At 48.2% G+C, this 21452-nt stretch overlaps 1 protein-coding gene across 2 annotated transcripts in view; it reads right to left on the minus strand.

Moving 5' to 3' along the window:
* CLIC5 (chloride intracellular channel 5) overlaps positions 1-21452 on the minus strand; it is a 157144-nt gene that overhangs the window by 15309 nt on the left and 120383 nt on the right. For both annotated transcript variants that reach the window (XM_046004416.1, XM_046004417.1), the window contains exon 4: positions 20815-20921. In XM_046004416.1, the coding sequence (XP_045860372.1) occupies positions 20815-20921 (107 nt within the window). The remainder of the gene's footprint in view (positions 1-20814; positions 20922-21452) is intronic.

Below are 21452 nucleotides of genomic sequence, written 5' to 3' on the forward strand. Positions count from 1 at the left end.
GTGAAGATTTATTCTGCACCACACGCAAATGCGCCGGGTAAAATATGTGATGAGGAAACAAGGGGAATAGTTCATAAATATTCTCAGCCATATGCAAACAATCTCAAATTTATTTTTCTCCTTTTTAAGGAGGAAAAAAAATCCACCCATTCCGTGATCACTTCCAGATTCATTGAGGCTGATATTACATAAGAACCAATATTGTTTTCTCGTCGTAGAGAAATAATGACTTGGAAACGGCAATTTGAGCTAAGAAAATAATATACTCTTACCAGGGCATGGAGGCTGAATGAGGACCAGGGAGCCAAGACTCTGGCTCAGCCTCCAACAAGCTCTTGCAAGCACGGCTCAGCCCTGCTTTGCTGGCATTCTTTGTGCAGCAGGGGTCTCAGCAAGCAGCCACGCAGACTCTCTGGGGCTCAGAATTCACACAGAGCGGAAAAGATGTCAAAGGCACTCTTTGGAAGGACAGGGGCAGCTCTGTGGGCCCAGGGTCCCGCACCTCAGCTCCTCACGTGTGTTTTCTCTCTGGCACGTGAACTTGCAGGGAGAGAGAGGTTAAGAACCAGGGGGCTGCCTCCGACCACCAGCTGTGGCCTGGACAGGCATCTCTTCAACTCTTCCATGGAGAAGACAATCGTGGCTATGGGGAGCTGGCCCTAGGCCAAGGACCTTCCGTCCCACTGTGTCTCTCACATGGCTCAGATCCAGCACCAGCAAGAAATATACTAACTGAATTTCTCAAGTAGACTGGGGATGTTTACACAACCTATCATTTAAGTACACAGTGAAGTTACTGAGATGGGAATTATTATTTATACCCATTTAACAGAAAAAGATTTGAGTCTTGGACTTTTTCAGGGCACAGATGCATGGGCAAGCCAACAGTTCCCCGGATATACACTGGTTCTGTTTCAAACTGCTGTTGTCTTCCTTATGAGCCCCAATCCCTGGGTGATGGGAGAAAGACAACTTATTTTTAGTCAGTTCTGGATTACAACTTTGTCTGATGTCATAAATAGTCCTCTAGAGAATTCTTGGTTTCTTTTTCATAAAAATGCTCAGTTTCTCATAAAGTCTCCATCTCCTCTGCTCTTCTCACTGAGTAGATGGGAAGGGGCGATTGCTGTGACCTCATGGCCTTGGGGAGATAATGGTACTGAGATCTAGTGGAAGGCTTGGGAAGCTTCCACGGGTCCTATGTCTCTTCTCAGTTACCTCTTCTCAGGAAAACTTCCACTTCCTTCCAGAGTAAGCATGGGGGTGTTGACCCTAGGGTGGTGGTCAGAGGTAGGCTGTTTGGCTCCCTCCAAAGCCCTGGAAAGATACCCAAGCAAAGGGCCACATGGGGCTTCCCAGATGCATCTCTGTTTCCCTGACCCTTCTACCTGTCTCTTCTCCTTCATCCCCGAGTCCCCTGGGCCAAGAGGGGTACACTTTCCTTTTTATTTTCCTAGGTCAAATAGTCCATCAACCACAGACCAGCAAGCCTCCCTGAACAACAGCACAGATCTGAGGGCTATTTCTTCTCTATGAGCTGAGTCCTCTAGGCATGGTTCTTAATGTGCTAAAACTGAGAGATAAAGGAATTTAGAGCATTTTAAGACAATAGCTTGCCCTGTAAGCCTACTATCTTGTTGAAAATGCTACTTTGATTCAGCAGCTAAATAGTGAATGCTCTTTTTTCTCTGTTAGAATTCCTTCTACAGAATTCTTACCTGTCATGGGGCTGATGGATGCTTAGGACAGATCAGAATCATGTACCCAAGAAAGACAAAGAGAAAGTATTTTCAAAATTTTAGCCCTATTATCCAAATAAGGAAGAAAACCAGGACTGTTTTCCCACTCCCCCTGCTTATATTCCCTCTCTTGCTGTCACTCTCTGTCAAATAAATAAATAAAATCTTTTAAAAAAATAATAAAAATAAAAACAGGATTGTTAGATTCCAAAACTTAAATTTCTTTTACTCTGCAAAGCCATCTCTCGGTGCTAAGAACTGACCCATGGCTCTTGGGGAGTCCGCTCAGCCTTCCGTCTTCCTTCCGTGCTATAGACCTTTCTCACAGGTACTTACCTAACAAGAGTGTGGCTATTAGGATACCACGCCTCATCCCTTACCTTCCAGCTAATTCGATAAAATATTTGTGTTCTTCTACTAATGGTTTGATTTTAGCTGGAATTCTTGGCACTCTCAGTGACCATCATTGGGTCTGGAAGGCGTTAGCTCTGTGTATAGCGCCTACCGGGATCCTTCAAATCATTTCTCAGCAGCAAATACTAACTTTGCCTCTACTCAAGGCCAATGCTGTCACATTGTCTGTGTGACAGCAGAATGTCTCATGAAAAGGGAGAAATTCACATGAGTGTTTTCTATGACGAAAGAAATATCTAGATATTGACAAATACCTGGAGCACTGGAGGAAGCTTTTCCTTTTCATCTCCTTCGTGATCATGTCAATATAACCAAAAAAAAAAAAAAAAAAAATCGTAACTGTGGTTTGAGGGAGGCCACAACAGAGATTTCTCTGGTCATCACATGTTCTTGAAGAGAAAATACAAAGATGGCCACACCTGGTTGACATCTGATAGTTTTAAACATGAATGATAATGTGATGGGAACAACAACAACAAAAAAAAAATCAAGAAGAATGTAATATCAGCTCTCTCTCACCTTTCTGGAGGAAGTCTTTCTTCAGAAACAGAGAGGACATATTGCTTTACACAGATGCCCAAGGGCCAAAGATCCAAGAAAAAGGAAGAGGCTGGAGCAGCAGTAAGGTTCAGAATTATAGGGGTGGGAGAAGAGGAGATGTAGGTCAGGTGGACAGAAACATAAATGCTGTCATAACGAGGACAATTTTAAGGAGAGACAAAGATGATCTAAGGTGGGATGGGAGAGGGGACATTTGGCTTTGTGCTGGGCAATGTAAATCCCTCTCCCATAAGAAACCTTCCATAAAGCTCTACGTTCATCTCTCAAGTTTAAGGAATTGGAATCATGTGGCTTTTCTTTCTTTCTGCAAAAGTCCTTAAAGACAGAAAATATAGCCCAACTATAGTTGAGTTACATAAGGACAAATGGTTGACCACATAAAGGCAAAATGATTAGCAGGTGAAGAACTGGGCTTCATACCCTGAGACCCACAGTGACCCTTCTGGAACACACAGTAGGTAAGGGGTAGCTGATCTGCATGGTCCTTTTGTGACTCGAAGCATTATCTATGCCCAGTCTTCAACCACAGAGGCAGAAATGGCGGCAGGTTTGTAGGAGATGGGAACGAAGCTTTGTTTCAGGTGTGGTGCACCCTATCTTCCTGTGCCTTGGCCCTCTGAGCATGTTAACTCCTCACAGGTATCAACAGGGAAGGGGACAGAGATCCTGGGTTGGGGTGTCACATAGCCCTGCACTAGGCTTCCCTGACAGGTCTTGTGATCAGAGACACAGTCACGGAGTTGCACATCCACTCTGCTTTTCAAGAGATCTGAGGCCGAATCCTGCGCTCGTTATGGTGGTTCATGGGATGCTGTCAAGCATCTTCTGCGGACTCTGGTACATAGAGGCACTTAACAGAAAATTAGCTCTGACGATTACGGCTGTCGAACTTCAGTTTACAAGAGGACATGAGGGAAGGAAAGAATGAAGCCGGGTGCCTGAGATGAAGCTTCTCTGAGCAGCCAGGAGCTTCCCAGGTGCAAGGAGAATCCTGGACAGCTCGGAACAGAGAGCGCACTCTTGCATTTCCAACATGCCTGTGATCCCAAGTTGCCTGGAATCATCTCTTTTGGACTTGGCATTGCTGTCTCTGAGCTATGGGAGTGTGTCAAACTTTCTTGGTCTGAGAGTTTGGAGAATTCATGTCCACCTTTGGCATGAGACCAAGAACACTAGTCTTGGACTCACAGCCAGAGAGGAGGATGTTGTCAGAGGGACTCTAGCTTTGAAAGACCCAGGGGCTTCCATGTGAGAAGCCATTTCCAGGCACTGGTGAAAACGGGAAAGGTGGGAAGACAAGCAGTGGTTTAGGAGAAGGCAAAATGCAATGGCAACTTCAACAGGTTCCCTACTGTTCGCTCTTGCGGCATCAGCTGAGCTTGGCAGGATGGTGTAGCTCTTGCTGCCATGGGTATTATTTGTTTGTTCTAGAAAAGATCTCAGCCTTGACTGAGGGGTGAATTCAATGACAAACTCTCATGGTTCTTTCCAGTAAGAAGGTAGGATTCAGGTCTTAAAACTATGGTGGACTGGAATATAGGACACTGTGGGAAGCCCCTTACCCCCCTTTGGTGGAGAGATTCACCAACTGAATGGATCTATACTTCACTGAGATATTTCCAAGGTAGTCAGGGACTTTTCCTTGAAGAAGAAACAGATCCTCTGTAGAGCTGCTTCCCCAAGCCCAACAGGGGATCGTCGTGCAGAATCAACACAGATCAACCTGATATTTCCTCATGTTGAAAGTATGATTCCCAACAACAAAGAAACTATGTGTGTGTGTGAGTGAACATATACATATATGTTATATATAGGCATATGTTATATATATATATATGTATGTATATATTTGTACATATATGTATGTGTATGTAAAAGCACATGCATTGAAAAATATATATGTATGTGTGTATATATATGTACGTACACACACATATATATACTATATATATATATATATATATATATATTTTTTTTTTTTTTAAGGCACATCTTTGGCAATCATTTGGCTGTGTTTAACATACCAGCATGGTAAAGAATTTAGGACAACCTTGGCATGCCTTTCATAAGATGTTTTTTCATAAAGTATGAAGGGAGGTATGCATAAGATAGACACTTCCAGATCCCAATAATTTTCTAAATCTGAAAGCCACAGTGAATTCAAGAAGAAAGATGATCACGTATGTCTTCAAATTTAGGTTTCCTTTTGTACACACACCCTGTACCCTGCGAGCTCCCCCAGTGATAACTTATCGACAGGAAGAGAGAGAGACGGAGAAAGAGGGACTCTGACTGGAGCCAGGCAGTGGAAAGAGCAAGCAGCAGAAAGGGGCCAGGGAGGGCGTGGCTAGCCGGGGGAACCCGCGGAGACTGTGTTCCTGGTTAGGGAGGCCTGCCCAGACCTCAGCCGCGGGGCGGCGGCGACCCCTCCTGGCCTGGCCGTTCTTCGCCCGACGCAAACGGCGTCTTCCATGGCCAACGTGTAAAACATGTATGTGTGTTTTCTATTAGGCTTTCCAGAAACTCATAAATGGTTGTAAAAACCATTGTGCTAATAGAAAGAACGACATAAATGCTGACTGGAGCTATTAATGCTGGTTGTAGTTTATGTAGCAGACTGAATCAGGCTGAAAACTGTGAGATGTTTATGGTTACTTTGTAACAGGTTATTTTTAAGCCATAGACTAGGCTCAGTCTTCGTGTTCAAACACCCGGAATGAACAGAGTCAAGGGAGATATTTTCTGCATCCTCTGTCCAGCGTTTGGACCTAGAACTTTCTTTCTCAGTGCTTGCTCCCTCCAAACACTCAGGATAAAGTGATTTAACCACATTTTGTTCTGTTCATCCTCAAATGCCTACATCTTTTCTATAAAAGCCATTGACAAATTTAGAACCTGGCCACCACAGCTCTCAATCTAAATGATTACTGGTGTCCATTGTTCTGCGCCTGTCCTGTGAACTCTCACCTGGCTGCCCATTCTTTCCTTTGTTAACGCGTCTTTGTCCAGCACCCACGGTGGGTGGCCAGCTTCGGTGTCCCTGGCCTCCCATGGCTGCTGAGTAAGGACTCCCCAAACGAAGCTGGGATTGTGTCGTATATTTGGGAAACACACATGGTATTTTTTCCATGGTTTATGGACTGACTGGATCACAGTCTCCTAAATGACCCGCCTACTCTTGTTTAAAAACTCAGCACCACATGCCTTTGAAATAATGGATTATTTCAATGTATCCTGTATAGAGGTCAGGTGCACAGACGATGGGACTAGCTGCCTGCATGGGTATTCTGGCTTGGCCACCTATGAGCTTGGGCAGGCTGCTTAAACTCTTGTGCCTCAGTTTCCTCCTCTGCGAAACAGAGATCCTAACAAAGCACACCTCATAGGGTAGCCATGAGTGATGCCTGTTGGAGGCTTAGAACTACGTCTGCCACGCAGCGGGCCATTCTTCTGTGCAAGGCGGGATGCTACGTGATGTAGAAAATACATCAACAGCATGCAAAAGTTCCTAGAGTTGCAAGAAAAAAGTCTGCTGGATAAATATTGTGCTTGACTTGTCCTCTACCCTGAGGAAGTCACCCCAGATGAGTTAGGTAGTGTTTTCTTGAATATTCAGCTGGTCCTTTCACTCTGACTCTGCTGTCGTAACCACAGTCCCACCTAAGCGAGCCTTGTTCCTCCTAGTCATGCAATGAGGCAACCTTAAGGGGTAAGTTCCACAGGGGTGGGGGTCAAAGGATACTTTTGCAGAAGTCCCCCAACATGCCACAATTAGACCCTCCACCCCCCTTGCTCAGAGCAGCCCTCTGGGTGCCCGAACTTGCCTCCACATGGATTATGGTCTCAGAGGAGAAGCTCTCTGCTGGGTGCCTTAATTGCATGGCTTGCATCTTCTAAAGTTTGAAGTCAGAGTGTTGCAGATTAAGGGTACAATTTTTTTAAAGATTTTATTTATGTAGTTGATACAGAGAGAGATCACAAGTAGGCAGAGAGGCAGGCAGAGAGAGAGGGGGAAGCAGGCTCCCCGCTGATCAGAGAGCCCGATGTGGGGCTCCATCCCAGGACCCTGAGATCATGACCTGAGCTGAAGACAGAGGCTTAACCCACTGAGCCACCCAGGCACCCCTAAGGGTACAATTTTATACTCCTATTTCTTTGTTTTTTGTTTTTTTTTTAAGATTTATTTATTTGAGAAAGACAAAGAGAGAGCCAGGGAGGGGGAGGGGCAGAGGGAGAGAATGTCAAGCAGACTCCCCGCTGAGCACAGAGCCATTCATGGGGCTCCATCCCAGGGCCCTGAGATCATGACCTCAGCCGAAACCAAGAGTCAGATGCTCAACCAACCGAGTCACCCAGGCGCCCCTATTCTTCTATTTCTTAAAATCAACGTGGGGAAGTGATTCAGAGTTGGTCAACCCCAAAGGAGAATTTGAAATACTATGGCTTTTTTTGGCATGGCTAGATCAGCTATTTTCACTGTAGTCTCTCTCTCTCTCTTTTTTTTTTTAATCACCTTTAGCTGAAAGTGAGTTATATGCAAATATTCATGCTCGCCTTCTTTGTTACTGAAAGAACCCAGATTTCCTCAGAGTGATAATGTCCCAGTTAAAAACACTTCTCTTCCCAGACTTTCACTAGAGAAGACCAAATGCCTGGTATGACCAATAAGATAGAAGTGGAAATTCATGGCTTTTGGGAGAGAAAAGACAGACACAGCTGCCCTTGCCTAGAACTCAGACTTAACGACTGGAAGCGGAGTATCTATCTTGTGACATGAGGATGAAAGTCACACATTAAAGACAGAGGATTTGTGCTCTAAGGATCTAGACCCATGACTCTTTGAGCAACTACAACCACCTAGACCTCTCTACTCTCTGGACTTGTTATGTGAGAAAAGCAAACTACTATTAAGAAGTGAACATTTACAAAGGGTGCTTAGGGCAGGGCATGGCACATAGTAAAATAAAATGCTGCTTAGGTTTTTGCTAAGGAAAATAAAATCAGTATTTGCTTTAGCATCTGTAATCAGGTTTCTATGACATGCAGCCAAACACAACCTTTGCCAATTCACATAGATATTGTCAATATTTCTTTATTCCATTATTATTCTAGCACCTTGCACAGTGCTTGGTACTGAATAAGTGTTTGTTGAAAGAATGAGCTCTTCAGTGGGGTTTGAGGAAAAGTGAGGGCCCCTAAAATGTAATTCTATATGTCTCTATATGCTTATGCAACTGGCTTTATTTCATTAAAGGGCCGATAATGGTTCCCTTTCTCCGTGTAATGATAACATTTGGTCTCTCAGGGATGGATGAAGGGAAATCATTTGTTTGGCCTGGTATGCCCTCCTGGGGGTTCATCGGAGCCAAATGAGTATAGGTCATCAGCAACCCGGCATCTCTAAGCCAGCTGACACAGGTGAGACCGAGGCCAGGGTCAGACGTGGGCCAAGTGTTGAATAAAACCTGCCTTTGAGGTCCCCCAGACAGAAGCCAAACCTGGGTAATTGTCATTGCAAACACCAATAGGCATGTGATCATCAAGATTCAGAGCTCAACACAAAGGAATCATGTGGTTCAACCCCCTTCTCTAGAATATTCAGGAATGGAAGGGGTTCTGGGTGCAGAGAAATATATTTCTTACTATGACATGGATCATTAAATGCTTCTTTGACCAGGGCTTTCTAGAAGAATAGTCTGACCTCTGACTTCTGGCTGGAAGAACACAAGTATTTAGTTTTCTGTGTCTTCACTTCTGATTCTTGGTGAAATGCCACCTCTAACACTAAGTTCAAAGTTCCTTGAATGCATTTTATAAAAATGAGGATGATAAGAAAAATGCCACTTAAGTAAACACCACTACCACCACCACACTGACGGTCTTCATGAGAGAACTGTTCCAATTGTTCTTATTGATTGGTTTTATATGTGGTGCAGAAAAAACTCTTTTTTTTCCCACCATGAGGCTCCATTTACTATAACAGAGGTTATGAAAGCATTATAGGTTCTCAGCTGAGAGACAGTTCCAGTCATAGAACATAATTCCAAATACCAGACTGGATTTAGCCGCTGGTTTCAATTCCCATTACTTAGTTTGTAGCAAAAGAGTTTGAAAGCTGAGAAATGCCTGGTTTGTCCTGTGACCATCATGGCTCCCTCACATCTTCTGAACAATCGCTCCATGCGCCAACCTCTCCCGTGAGACATGGAGAGACCCTGGTCCATCCTGCCTGGACGGGACAGTGTTGAACTTGACAAGGAGCGTTTATCATTGAGGTGTCTCAGTGTTTTCGATAGAAGGTTCGGGACACCACCTGCATTTCATGTCTTTTCATCCCCCAAAATGGTGAAACCCATTCTACATGCTGCTCTGCCCAGACCCACTCTCCACCAAGAGTCAAGACAAGAGAGAATTTTCCCTCAGAGCTGTGTGCTAATCATAGGTGAGAGGTTCTAAGCGCAGACCCCGTGTCACCAACTGCAGTTCTCCTGACCCACATGCACGCGATGGAGTATAAACAGACTCACGCACACACGACTGCCCTTCTGTGGTCTAAACACCATCATGCTTAATACTGAAGACGTGAGACCCATGTCGTGTCTCATCACTAATAAAACTCCACGTGTAAGCACATGTTTTCAGATGAATGGGTACATGCCATTTATTTCAAGAGCTGTTGAATGGCCTTGGCTAGTACCTAGAAATATCAGAACACACAAGAGCTGTGTGTGTGTGTGCATGTGTGTGTGTGGAGAGAGAGAAACATATTTAGCTCCCATGTGTAGACTGCACAAAGACAAGAGGTGTCGAGTACACAGAATGAGGTAACGGTAGCCGGGGGTGAAAGAGCATTTAACTAGGGTTCAAATGAGTCATTTAATGTTCCTTTATTCCCCAGGCCTTGATGTGAGGCCAGGCCAGGCCAGGCGAACTCGTTCTGGTCAGACAGCGGGAAATTCCACCACATGGAATGGTGTTGGTGGTCTCTGCTCTACTCCAGCCGGAGAGCCCACACAGCTAACACCCGCTCCTTCCACTAATGAATGCGCCCACCCACGCAGGACCATCCCCCCTCAATCGCCTCCCCCCGGCCCTGGCCCTGGCCCCAGTCAGCGTGCCACGCCACCACCAACCGCCCTCCAAAGATTCGGTTCAGAAGCGAAATTTGTTAAATTAGAAATTGCGGGCATCCGCCTCAATAATGAACCAAATCAAAGGCCCTCTAGAGGAATCCCTTGGGCAACTCCTGGGAGGTGCCAGAAGGAAATACGCAGCCCTTCCCCTCCCTCTTGCTCCCAGCCTCAAGGCCCCGCCGCCTGGGAGGGGGCGTATGGGTACAGGACGCGCCAAGCCTCGGAGGTGGGTCCCACCGAGCCTAGGTTATTTGTTTTTCCTTGTAAGAATGCTAATCAAAGCAAAACTTTAACCCAACAAACAAACAAACAAAATATCCTGAGTTGGCTCTTTGCGCGCAGGGGTGGCCAAGGAAGGCAGCCTGAAGGGTTCCTTTATGACCAGAGGCGTTTTTGAAACGAGACAGCAATGGCTGCTTTATGAGGAAGTGGCAAGACAGTCACCTCGTTATCCTCACCACTGTGGTGGTCCGGGGACCACCCAGGAGCCTCCACCATGATAACCGCTCGGGCTGAGGACTTTGTCCGGGGAACCAGTTGTCCCGAGTTGGGACACAGCTGTCTTTCTCCCAAAGAACAGGTCAGTGTTTCTGACAGGATAGACCTGGAATCCCATGGCCACGTCGCTGAGTTCTGCGCCTCAGCTGAGGCATTAGAGCTCACATTCCTACCTTTTTCATATCGCCTGAGCTCTCCCCCCAGAACGGGGGGCTGAATGAGAGGCAGGGCTGTGTCCACCCCCCTGGAGAGGCTGCGGCCTTCAGACTGGGCCCACCACCAGAACATGGGGCCGGGGAGAGGGCTGGGAGGGAGGAAGAGGAGGAGGAAATAATCACCTCGTGATTGAAGTGGCTTGGGATAATAAATATCCACTCTCTTTTAAACACGGCTCGCCACATCCTGGGGGATCCAGAAAAACTTTCCGCCTCGTGTCTCCCCACGCTCACCCCCCAACAGCGATCCGCATTCAGGATGCTTTGGGAGAAGGCCTTTGATAGTAGGGGGCTTGTTGGTTCTGGGCTAATGGCCCTCCCTGGCCGCTTTGAACCTGTCAAACACCTTCCTATTTTAGGTCCAGGAAGTTCATAACAGTAAAGACTGGAAGTGGTGGAAGGAGAAGAGGGAAGGGAGAGAGAAGCAATGAGGGCATCTGGTTAGCAGGTAGCCAGCGGCCTCTCCGGAGATCCGTTGGGCCTGCTGGATGTGCCCCACCCTGGGTGTGTGGGACAGAGGATGGAAGATGACTTTGAGTCCCCAAGGAAGATGTGGTCTCTTCTTGAAGCCCCAGCCAAAACTTGGGTATAACTGGTTCTCCCTATAAAGAGGATGCTTGAAAATCCACAGGCCTCTCCAAGAGGAACAGGATCAGCCCCTTCTAGCGCAGATCCCTCCCGCTGCCAGAAGAGGGCAGCACATGCTGCTACATTCAATGAGAGCCGGGCCACCCAGGGCGGAGGGCCGACACCAGGGAATTTGGAGGAGGATTTATGAAATTAGCAGCAGCAAAGTAGCAATAGCTATCCCATATTGGTGCCTATGGTGTGCCAGGAACTGTCCTCAGGGCTTTACTGCATTCATTCATGTCATTAACATGACAAGGCTACAAGAAAGAACACTGTTAGAATCTCCCTATTACAGAGGAGGAGGCTGAGAGGTCTAGAAATTAAGAAACTTGCTCTTAGAGTCTGAGATGGCCTGAGACAAAGGTCAGCAAATTATTGTCCAAGGGCCAAATGCAGCCCACTGGTCGTTTCGCACTGCCCTCAAGCTAAGAATGGTTTTTACATTTGGGGATGGGTGAAAAAATCCAGAAGAAGACTATTTCATGACCCCTGGAAAGAATGTGAAATTCACATGGTGGGTGCCCTTAAGTGAAGCCGTATGGGAACACAGCCACACTCCCTTGCTTGTATGTTGTCTGTGGTTCCCTTATATTTCCAACAGCGTGCTGAGCAGCTGGGACAGCCTCTGTGGTCCGAAAAGTCTGAAATATTTATCTGACCCTTCATAGAAAAAGTTTGGAGAGGGGAGACTGGATGGCTCAATCAATTAAGTGTCTGCCTTTGGCTCAGGTGATGATCTCAGGGTCCTGGGATCAAGGAGTCCCACATGGAGTCCTGCATCAAGCCTTCACTGGGCTCTTACACTGCTCAGCGGGGAGTCTGCTTGTCCCTCTCCCTCTGCCCCTCCCCCTGCTCCTGCTCTCACTCTTTCTCAAATAAATAAATAAAATCCGAAAGGAAGGAAGGAAATGCTTGCCAACCCCTAACCTATGAGACAGGTGCTATGTGTTTCCAGGCACAAGAGACAGGGACACAGCTGACCCTTCAGCCAATATGGAGTTAGGACAGACAGCCTAGAGGGATCTGAAAGTAATGCTGACCTCAATTCACTTTCTTTCCAAAGGCATCACTCAAGGCCAAGCGTGAGGAAGATCTGATACTCCATGGCAGAGCTTCTAGCAAATTATAGATTGTTCCATTTGGGAAAGTTTATGGAAATCATCTACCTCTCATGTTTCATTTTTTCATCCTTGACATCTCTGAAATCAGGCTGTTTCTCACAATCAACATGTTATAGTAGAAATGAAAGGATTTTTGTTTATCTGAAAGCATTTTTTGTTTTTTACTGGTAATTTAAATAATGAGGTCTTACAATAGATGACACTTTAGATCAGGCAAGTTCCTACCTCCCTAGGTCCAGCCTCTTCCTGTGCCCCTTCAGTGACGGGTCACTCACTTCTTTTGTTGGCAGCCCATTGTACAGATTTAACTAAACTTCTTAGTATTGGGATGAAGCCCATGAGCCTCAAATTCCATACATCAAGTGGGGCTGGCCTTGTTTAGTGACAGATTTTACTAGAAGGGAGTGAGGGGTATAGCTGGGAAGCAGGTACTCCACCAGTGGGACAGGGAGGTGCACACAGATCAGGTGGCCAGAGGAGCCCGTCTGCTGGAATGGTCAGCCGGACAGGCAGGCTGTGAGATGGAAATGTAGGAATGAGCTTGTGTGGACACAAACCACTGGGCATGCAGCAGGGAAAGAAAGATGACCAGGGCTATAGACAGAATATTTTCCCATCAGTATCAGCCAGGAGTATGGATCACTGCAAGAGGCACCTTTTAGAAGAGAGAAGTCAGGACAGTTTAAAGATTCAGGCCTGAGTGGAGAAAGGAGCAAGGAAAGCAGGTGCATATGGCTTGGTCATGCTACCATACATGAGGGCTCTGGGGGGAGATGAGGGAAGGAAAGAGGGACAGGATGGGAGTAACTGATATTGTGTTAATATGTGCAGTATCATCCTTCAATGACACTTCCATCAAGTGAGAATGATCATCACAATGATGAGATGAGCTCACCGAAGTTTCTAGAACATTCCAAGAGTCCTCTTCCTGATATGTGGCTGTGATCGCCAATTTTCTCAGAATAAGCCCACAGAGCCCACTCCGTGTTTCCAGATCTCAGGACGTGAATCCGCTGATGCGAGTCTCAGGAAGGAGGAAACCCTGGCCTTTGTTTGCAAACAGAATCAGGACTGCTCAGTGAGCTTCGTGGCTAAGGAGCATGTGTGTTCAGCAAAGGCTCTGGGGTCAGGAGGTGGTAGGAACCATGATGTACTCTCCTTCCCCCTGTGGTGGCTGCCGGGTTTGGATTTGGGTTGGGGAGAAGGGGGAGCAGAGGGCTAAGCCCCAACCAGGTGCTTTTCATTTGGGGACATGTGTCCTGGATTTTCTGGGACAGTACCAATTTCTTATAATTGGATTATTTGCAATGAAAGCAATTTGTTAGACATCTGATCTTCAGTTTGGAAAATACGGCCGTGACACTTCTAGCTAAGGAAGGGCAAAAGCTAGATAGACAGCTCAGTCTGTGGTGTGGGACTTTACACCAAACACACAGCACTGTGTCCCAGCACACCTTGGGTACCCAAGGAAGGATTTTAGGGCTTTATTTAGGAAGGTAGAAGTATTTTCTTAGGACAAATACTTTAGGAAGGGCATGGTAGGATAGCACAAGTCGTCCATAAGTGGAGAGGGACACATCTTTGCAAAGGCAGCCCGCTCAGAGGCCTGAGCCTCATGATGAAAACAGACATGGGTGAGCAGGCCGATCTGAGTCTTGGAAATGACAAAAAGCAGGAGGAAAGCTGGTGGAATAGGCATGAAGCTGCAGGGGGCTCTAAGGGCCCTTAAGATACATGGAGAGAAAAGAGAAAAAAATGCATTTTGGGGGGAAAAGGGGTACGAGTCAAGAAAAGCCCGAAATATTTATCTGACCAGGGTTGTGGGGAGGGGCAAGGTGAAGTAGGCACCTGCAGGGAAAGAGGACAGAAGTCACAGGAGTTTGAAGTCGGCAGCCTGGAGTCTACAGACAAAGAGAAGGGAAATCACACAAGGCAAAGGCCAAAGCCAATGAAAACAGCAGCCCCTCGGTGCCAGGACTCCAGCCCCCAGATAGGTAATACTAGTTCCTCTTCTGGGAGGTCGGTGTGTTTTTGTCTACAGGGAGACCCAAACTAGCTCAGAGGGTCCCTCTGGGCTTCATGTGCTAGAAGGTTTAGTGCCAAACGTGTGGTCTGCGTCTGTGCGGCATTGGATTTCCTTTCGCACCCCGTTCTCGTGTATGTTGCGTGGACGTGCACCACGTGCCCCGCCGAGCAGTTATGAAGCCTTTCTGGAGTGAGCGGAGTGAGGATACATTTGAAAATAAAAACGCCCATTAGACAGAAGAACACAAAGGCAAAAATACAAGAGAATGCTGCACTTGAAGAAAGAAGAGACGGGGGGATTCCAAGGAAGCCTTACAACACCAAAACCATCCAAACCAGGAAAAAAAAAAATCATTCGGCTCAGAAACATGGGGTACCAGCAGCCTGACATGTATGTGTGTTTTGTGGCTAGGGAAAGCCATATGGCTTCACAGGATGTATGGGTGAGATAAAAGAGACTGAGGGGGGCTTTTTACACACCGTGGGAGGTAAGGAAAGAGAGTCCCTCAGAAGCTGGCGTGCACGCGAGGATGGCGATGGTGCCGAGTGCAGGTGTGAACGGAACAGGAGAAACACAGGGCTGTTGCCTTAGTCTACGTGCATATGTATGTCCACTCCCTCTCCAAGCAAAAAGAAAATGGGAAAAGTACCTAAGAATACTGACAACCACATGGTAATGATCCTGGGCAGGAATGTTAAGTGCATCTGGGGAAACGGAATGGGGCTGGAAGAAATGTAAAAGGGACTTGAAACATAGTGAGTAACAGAGAACTAAAGATGCATGTTAGACCCCTGTGTTAATCACCCAGCACATGCCCTATGTTCAAAACCCGAGAGAAACTTGTAGACTGAATAGGACTGAAGCATAAGGAAAAAAGAGAGATTGTGAAAAATCAAGTAAAATAGAGGATCTTACAGCCGGACCAGTGTCAGCAACTAAAATGAATTTCTTGAAAGCCAAGGGGTTTGGCAGAGATTTTCAGTCTGTTCAAACAGCATTTTGAGGGTTACACAAGCACAGTGTAAGGTGGGTGCGCAGAGAAGAGCCCAGGTCCTGGTAGAGAAGACGGAGTGGGAAGACATGTAAGGAGGGGTGGGCGGAAACCTGCAAGCCAGGGGCTGGAGCGGAGGAGCAGGGTCGTCCCAGCGGCCGGGAGCGGGAGCCAGGGTGGGGCACGGGAGCCGGGAGAGCCAGAGCTACGGAGTCCGGCCGCTGCCCGTCTCTGGCCAGGGGAGCTCCATGCGCCACGATGGCATCTCAGAGGAGGGTGAAAGCCGCAGGGCCAGACGGCAACACTTTTGGAAAGGGATGGAGGATGTGATGTGAGAGCTGGAGGCCCACGCGCCGCTGAAGGTGGAGGCCATGCCACCGCTGGATTCCACCTCTGAGCCACGCAGCAGGGCAGACAGCGGACCGGGGTGGGGACAGAGCTGACTGCTGCTGAATGCCCCTGTGTTACCAGATGCACCGAAGGCAGGATGGACAAAGCTGGCGCCCTCCCCTGATCCTTCAGCTGCAAACCTTCACTACTGCACCCTGGAGGCTAGGTAGCCATCCTGCTGGATGGAAAAAGTACCTTGCAGGGGCTCAGAGCAGGGACTCCCACAGCCAAACCCACGCCCAGTGCTGCTCTCTACACGCTAAGGGATGTCCCTTCTTAGGACCACAAGCACTGCCTCCCAGTGGGCTCTTGATCCCACTCAGAGCGGTCTCCTCCTGTGCCTACACCCCCTCGCCTCCCCAAGGGAGAAGGGCCCTGCTTCTCTGGCCAGTCGTCAGAGAAGGACGCCCAAGGACCCTTCCAGGGAGGTGTGCACAGCACGAAGCCTCCCGTGATCCTTTGCATAGCATTTTGTACCACAGATCACTCTTAAAAACAAAACAAAACAAAACAAACGTTCCTTCCTCAGCTTCAGGGTCTTCCCTGTCTTCTGACTTTCCCAGCTTTCTTCCCTCCCTGGCCAATCCTTCTTAACATTCCTCCCTGACCTCTCTCTCGCTGCTCTCCCCTAAGTGTGGGTGAACCTTCATGCTGTCCCTAGTGCTCCCTTCCTCTCACTCATGGACTGTACTATATATATATATATATATATATATATATATATATATATCCCCCCTCAAACTACACTTTTACCCCAGACCTCTCTGCTGAGGTGTATCCGTTTGCTCCTGGATAACAGCACAGAACAAGAGCTGACATTTGTCTTAAAAATTATTATTATTCTTATTATTCTTGTTGTTGTTGTTCAGCATATTATGTTACATGCAACTCATGAATCACTGAACACTGCATCAAAAGCTGATGTCGAACTGTATGCTGACTAACTGAACAGAATGAAAAAAGAGCTGATATCCGAACCCAGGGCCAGCACTCTTCCTGGCACGCCTACGAGGTACAGACAGTTACTGTCCCCATTTTACAGATGAAGAAACTGAACCTCACTGAGAGTTGAAGTAACTTGCCTGGTATCCCCAGGCCAGCAAGAAGACAGTGAAGCTGAGGTCTGAACCCAGGCAGTGGATTTTAGTCTTTAAGGTAAACCGCCACTCAGCCGCCGGTCTCTGAGATATGGGGAAACAAAGTCCCTGCATCGCCTGCAAACCAGCTTGGCGGTGGGAGAAAACCCAAGTGGCCAGAAAGTAAGGCCATGTAGCATCTTACTAAGTATGGGGTCTTGAGACTTTTATTTATTTATTTAGAGAGCGTGTGCGCAGGGGGAGGGAGAGCGAGAATCTCATGACAAAGTCCAGGCTGTCTTTAAGTGAACTGAAGAGCACGTCTGAGAAGGGGGTGTGGCAGGGCGTGGAGGGGGATCCGCTCTCAGCAGACCAACGGGACCGGCTGGGGCGGCTATCGAGGGAGGAGGCTGTACAGTGACAGACACCAATCCAGAGCACAAAGCCCTAACTTGGGGTCGAAAGCAACAATCCCGAAGGTGTGACAGGCAGGCCCAGGTCGCGGACCCTCCTCCCTGTAGTCTTTGGAGAGGAGGAGAAGACACCAAGAACGTGGGAGACAAAATGAAACACGTAGAAATGAGATGATGTGAGTGAGAGATTTGGAAGTGCTGGCTGGGGCTGATGGAAATAAGAGCTGAAGTGGGATTTTCTGATGCCAATATTCATGCTTGCCTCGTTTTTTCAGTAGCAGCCATAATCAAAGTTAACAGTAAATGAGTGTTCCCCACGTGTCAGAATTTGTAGGCCCTGACGAATAGAGTCAACGAATCTGCATTACAGACCTGGCCGTGCTCTTAATCGCCTTATTTGGCAGATGCAGAAACTGAAAGCCTTCCTAAGTGTATTTTACAGATGCAGAAGCAAAGGCTTAGAGAGAAGTCTCTCTAGTAAAATTGTACAGCTAGAAACGGCAGATGTGGAGTCCCAACACAGGCCAGTAATCACCTGTTCATATGTTTGCCACCACCCCCTCCCCCCAGTTAGCTCTTTGAAGGCAACGACTTGGTCTCATCTGTCTTGACTCCTCTAGAACCTAGCACAGTGCCTGGTACACAAGAAATGCCCTTGAAACATTAGCTTGGGCTTGTAGCCATTCCGAGCAACCCGTGTTTGCTGAATGAATAAGTGAACGACCGAATGTACAAACCAAAAAACAGTTCTCTTGTGTGCTAGCTGTGAGTGGCTCCCCTGGATGGGGGCTGGGTCTCCGTAGCTGGGGACTTTTGAGGTTTTGTGAAACAGGGACATTTTGAATGGCAGTCCCAGTATCTACCACGGGAGTGGAGAGATGACCCACTGGGCAGAACCACATCACCCTGTTGGTTTTTTTCACACTTTGATGTCAAGAGGGCAGGAAAGGCACACCGCCATGGCCAGTGCATCTATGGGGACTGGGAGGCTTTAGGTGGTCAGGTGGGAGGGAGGGCTCTTTTCAAGAGATAATGAAGTTGAAAACACAAAAGGGAAAATCTGAAGAAGGGATATTGAAGAAATAGATGCAGAGTTGAAGATCCAGAAAGAGAAATGGGAAAAAAGCATAGGGAAGGGGGTCAACAGAAGCCTGGGGTCTCTTGCTGCAGCCTCCAGAGGGGCCACCGGCGACAAAGCTGGCAGGAAGCAGAACAGGGTGTGACCTGTCTCTGGGCAAGTGGCTGAGTGCAGTGGGCCACCAACTACTCTCTGTCTTGGCTTCTGGCTTGCTGAGCCTAAGAACTTCTGGATCCAGCAGAGCAGAACTGGAGGTCAAGGGTGAAGGGAAGGGAAAGTGGAGGAAGAAGGTGGTGGGAGGGTAGGCAGGCTATGGTTACAGGGACGGAACAAATGCACGGAGTCCAGTTCAAGGCAGGACAGAAGAAGCCCCATGCCAAGAGCTGGGATGGGACCAGGCTCTCTGGGACAGCAGAAAGGCTGGGGCTCTGAAATGCACAGATGAGTCTGGGCATAAGGAGTCACAGGACAGAACTCAACACAGAGAAAAACAGGGGGAAAGAGAAGAAGTGGAAACAATGGAAACTGGAGAGCCTTGAGTTTGTAAGAAACCGATATGGGATGTTCAGTGGAAACTGCTGCTTTGGGGTTGGGATCAGAGAACTGTAAATATGGATACGATGTCAATGCCATTTGTAATTTGAAAACTCTGGAAGGTTCCAATAAGATAATTCTTCTGAGGGTGCTTTGACAAGTCTGAAGGAAGGTATTTGTGGCTGAGAGGACAGGGCCTTGGATGTGGGATGTGCAAACCAGAGCTGAATTCCCTGGCGCACACGGCCCTGAAGGGCTGCCTTTGCGTCTCAGCCCCACCACAAGAGTGGGTGGCCCAACACCCCCGAAATCTGTTCTCCCGGTGTTACAGGCCAGAAGTCCAAAATCAAGGTGTCAGCAGGGCCACGCTCCCTCCCGAGGGAGGGCGCTCTCCAGGGGGCGCTTCCTCTTCTCTTTCAGCTTCTGGTGGCCCCCCCAATCTGGTTGTCACAACCCAATCCCTGTTCCACCCTCACACGAACCTCTCCCCGGGTCTCTGTGTTCCCTTCTTGCTTAGACCCCATTTGCAGATAAGGCCTCATTCTCAAGTCCCCAGTGGACATGGCTTTGTTGGGGACACTCCTCCACCCACCAAGGTCCAAACAGCAGGGAAGCATGTGCACTGAACTTGTTTAAAATCTCTCCATATCCCTTCGTCTTCTTCTTTTCGTCCCTGAAGGCTGGTTTCCTTCTCAGGCCTCCTCAAGCCGCTCTAATGGCGGCCGTGGCCCCCAGGATAAAACTTGACCCTCGGGCTGGAGCTGCGGGCTCTGGTCATTTTCTTCAGTCTCTGCTGCTGGCATTTTCCCACCCCCACCCCCATGACCTCCTCCCTTTACTCCAAGCCCACTGACTCTCCCTTCCCCTCCTGAAACCCAGTTGAAAGCCCCTCAGAGCAGCTTTCTCAAAGGCCCTGTGGTAAATCCTTCCTGCTCTGAACACCCCTGGCAGACACAGCTTTCCCACTGCACCAACTCTGTTCCTGCCAAAATGTCTTCCCTTTTGCTGCATGATAACTGCCCTTCCTGGTCACCTCATCCAAAAAGATGCCTTTCTCCTCTGAGCTCCTGAAACATCTAGCAAATCCCACCACGAGTGGGTCCATCGTGTGTTCATTCGATGGTCATTCATGCACTCCTTTAGTCACCAAGATTCGCGCAGGCCTTGCTCCGTTTGGCCCTGTGCTGGGCTCCAGGCTTCTGCCCCTAAGCCTGGCTCATTCTCCCACTGGGAGGCAAGAAAACTTCTTCTTCCTCCTAGGTCTTAACACAGTTTTTCAAGTGTGACGCATACTCAATTGGATGGTTCTACTCGAATTGCTTCGTCTAGTTCTTAAAGGGAAGGCCAAATGAGGTACTTGAAGTGCTAGGAGCTTAAATGAGGCGCTGCGACAGACCCCTCCAAGAAGCCCTCACAGGAGAACTAGTCTTGGGCTCTAGCCAAGGCCGGACGGGGGATGGGCCAGGTTTTGAGCTGCGGCTTCCCCCCACCCCACCCCACCCCCGCCCCCGTATCCTCTGTGCTTGCAGCAGGGGGAGGAAGCAGAGGGCCGGGCTCCCTCTGCAGTGTTCACCCACGCGGTGACCGTGCTGTCCCATGACCTCTGCGTGACCCCTTCAAAAGGCCTGCAGGGACCAGAAGGAAGCTGGAATATGTGGTCCCAGGTAGGGCCTCCCAAGAACCCAGGCAAGGTTGTGAATCTGGGACAAATGGCCAGCGGTATAGCCAAGGCAGGAAACTCCTGTGCAGACCATTACGGGCTCAGAACACAAATTGCCTCCCTCCCTCCAAATTCAGCACAAAGGCCCACTGGCCTTTTCTCCTGCACTAGACAAAAAGAAGGATCTACACCCTTCTCCCTGGGTCACAGGGGACGTGGATGTGGACGAACAGTGAACAGCACTGGTACCAAACGCTTCTTGGACCCGGGCGTCTGAGACGTCCTGGGCAGTGGGCAGAGCTGTCAGGAGTTCTGAGTTGAAAGAGGCCACTCACCAGCATTGTTCTGTTGCTTTGTGTTTTTGATGTAGGCAGAGAACTTAGAGAAGATGTCGATGCCGGCCGTGTTGGACTCCCGGTGTTTCGCAGCCAGTTTAGGGTACCTGGAATGGAGGGAGTGGTGCTCTAGAATCAGTGAGAACTTAGAGCTCCTTTCCCCCTTTCTAGTTTGATCTACAGATCTCTTGGGGATCTTATGCTGAACCTATAGGAAGGGTGGACACTCTCTAGGGCTGCCTGTGGGGCGCACAATCTGTGGGCAAGGAACCAGAAGACCCCTCAGAGGACCTGAGTCGCGTTCAAGACCACCGTACAAAATTCTGGAGGTGCCCCTGACATTTCCCCAACCCGTACTAAATTGAACTCTGCACTGCCAGCAGTTCGGATCATCCTAACTGGACAGAGCTAATTCTGGGAGCCAGGAGATACGAGGCACCTCGCCACTGAGGCTTTGAAGCCATTTTTCAAAAGAAAGGGTACCCTTGGTCCTCTTCTGAAGTAACCTTCACCCACTTCTTATCCACTTCTTATTTGTATGCACTAAGAGTAAAATTTACCAGGCTCTGCCAGCAGGACGAGTGTTTCTGATTACTTTATTTCCAGGCATGGAGCTAGATTTGCAACGATCCAGCCTC

Source organism: Meles meles, chromosome 5 (assembly GCF_922984935.1).
Source record: "Meles meles chromosome 5, mMelMel3.1 paternal haplotype, whole genome shotgun sequence".
Classification (NCBI taxonomy): Eukaryota; Metazoa; Chordata; class Mammalia; order Carnivora; family Mustelidae; genus Meles; species Meles meles.